General features: G+C 56.0%; 1 protein-coding gene across 1 annotated transcript; it reads left to right on the top strand.

Moving 5' to 3' along the window:
- Positions 1-1,664: 1,664 nt before the first annotated feature.
- Positions 1,665-2,564, top strand: LOC119193328. The gene has a single exon (XM_037446919.1). The coding sequence runs from the start codon at positions 1,665-1,667 to the stop codon at positions 2,562-2,564; it is 900 nt and encodes a 299-aa protein (XP_037302816.1).
- Positions 2,565-2,617: the final 53 nt, after the last annotated feature.

Below are 2,617 nucleotides of genomic sequence, written 5' to 3'. Positions count from 1 at the left end.
CCAAATCAGAAATGATGCGACGAAAGCGCAGAATAAGATGGGCGGCACCAGTTAGGAAGGCGAGGACCATAAGGGAGTACCGAGAAGCCAAGCTGATATACGAAGAAGATGTAAAGAAAGCCCAAACAAAAAGTTGGATGGATTTCTGCGGAAAGCAAACAAAGGAAGGACTGTGGGATGGGATATATCGAGTAATGGGCAGGCTGACTAAGCGGCACGAAGACGCGCCACTCGTGAGGACGGGCGAACCCTGGGTCAGGAGGAATCGGCAAGATTCTTGCCGAGACCTTCTACCCGGCCGACCACGAGGAGGATAACGAGGATCACCGGCGCACTCGAGCTCGCCTCACGCGTGAACGATCCGGTCCATGGTGAGGTACATGACCCACCGTTCACGATGGGGAACTCACGGCTGCGCTGGTGACCTTCAATCCTAAGAAGGCGCCCGGATCGGACGGCCTGACCTCCGATATCTGTTCGCGGGCGATCAGCCAAGATCCGAGTCTTTCCTATCACTGGCTAACAAGTGCCTAGAACTGGCCTACTTCCCGAAGATCTGGAAGGAGGCCACGGTCGTTGTGCTGAGGAACGGGTAAGGATGATTACTCGGTTCCCAAAGCGCACCGACCGATAGGACTGTTGCCAGTGATGGGAAAGATCCTGGAAAAGATGCTGGTGGGTAGGCTCAAATGGCACATCCTCCCGAGGATGAGCCACCGCCAATACGGCTTTATGCCACAAAGGCACCGAGGACTCCTCTATGATCTGATGAGTCATGTCAGGCCAAGCTTCGACAGAAGAAGGTCCTGATTATGATATCGTTGGACATAGAGGGAGCCTTCGATAGCGCCTGGTGGCCGGCTATAAAGGTCCGGTTGGCGGAAGAACGCTGCCCACCAAACATCAGACGGTTGGTCGCCAGCTATCTGGATGATCGGATGGTCAGGGTTCGGTATGCGGGTGCCGAGTCTGCACGCAGGACCGTTAAAGGTTGTGTTCAAGGCTCTATTGGGGCCGATCCTGTGGAACCTCCTCGTCGACCCCTTTTACAGGGTCTCGAGCGCCGGGGCGACTATTGCCAAGCTTTTGCTGACGATGTCGTCCTGGTGTTCGATGGGGACTCCACAGGAGAAGCTCAAAGGCAGGCCAATGCGGCTCTGGCCTATGTGCGGGATTGGGGTGTCAGAAATAAGTTAAAGTTCGCGCCACACAAGACCCAGGCGATGGTGATTACCAACAAGCTTAAGTATGACACCCCGATCCTGCGCATGGGCGGAGTCGACATTGGTCTGTCAAACGAGATCAAGCTGCTCGGCCTCCTAATAGACCGAAAACTGACCTTTAACGGTCACGTGAAGCAGGCGTGCGCCAAGGCGATTAGCCTCTTCAAGGTGCTCGCGAGGTCAGCCAAGGTCCAGTGGGGATTGGGACCTGAGGTGATCAGGACGATCTACACGGCTGCGGTGGAGCCCGTGATCTTGTACGCTGCAAGCGCATGGGCTCCAGCCAGCCGGAAGCTGGGTGTTAGGAAGCAGCTCGGAGCGATCCAGCGCAGCTTGCGCAGAAGATGACGAAGGCCTACAGGACTGTCTCGCTCAACTCGGCCCTGCTACTGGCGGGAGTGCTCCCTCTTGACATAAGGGTGCGGGAAACCGCACTCCTTTATGAAGTCAGGAAGGGGCACTCAGGCAGTGGTGGGAGACCGAGAAGTGGAAGTTCCTGTGGCCTTCGTCAGCTTGGACCACCCGGCGGAGCGGATGGGCGGGAGCTTCAAATGCCTGGCGGATGGGGCGGAACTGGCTCGGCACGTCGGTGAGGGTCTCAGTATCTTCACCGACGGAAGCAAGATCGATGGGAAAGTCGGAGCGGCGCTGTCCATATGGAACGGTGCCGCCGAGACGAGTACCAGAAAATTGCGGCTCGAGCCATACTGCTCCGTCTATCAGGCGGAACTTCTCGCCCTCCGCAAAGCCGTGGAGGAGGCGCCCGTAGCGGGCTTCCTGCGTGCGGCATCTTCAGCGACGCAAGGTCCGCTCTCGACGTCGTCACCAGAGGTGATTCTCCACCCCATAGCGTTTGAAATAAAAAATTTACTAAAAGAAGCCTGGAAACGCACCCAGAAAATTGAACTTTTCTGGGTGAAGGCACATGTGGGGTTGGAGGGAAACGAGAGGGCGGACGTACTCGCTAAGGAGGCCGCACAACACCTGAAGACCCGTGCGCATTACGACAAATGTCCGGTTTCGTTCGTCAAACGACAGATCCGAAAGGACTCGATTGACGAATGGAGCCGGAGATACGCGGACGGAGAGACGGCTTCGGTGACGAAGCTGTTCTTTCCGGACGCGGTCGAGGCGCACAGGGTCGTAAGGCGGATCGCCCTGGACGCCACACTGACGCAGGTGTTCACGGGGCACGGCGGGTTCTCCGAGTACTTGCATCGGTTCAAGTGCAAGGGGAGCCCGGCGTGCCAATGTGACCCTGACGTTCAGGAGACGGTCCCACATCTCCTGCTCGAATGTCCCATCCACGCAGTGGATAGATATAATTTAGAAAATAGATAGATATTAAGATAAAATTAGACAACTTATATAAGATATTAAAAATAAGGAGCATA

Source organism: Manduca sexta, unplaced genomic scaffold (assembly GCF_014839805.1).
Source record: "Manduca sexta isolate Smith_Timp_Sample1 unplaced genomic scaffold, JHU_Msex_v1.0 HiC_scaffold_3981, whole genome shotgun sequence".
In the NCBI taxonomy this organism is placed as follows: domain Eukaryota; kingdom Metazoa; phylum Arthropoda; class Insecta; order Lepidoptera; family Sphingidae; genus Manduca; species Manduca sexta.
Note: the sequence above shows the minus strand (reverse complement) of the source record. Positions and strands in the feature narration are given on the sequence as shown.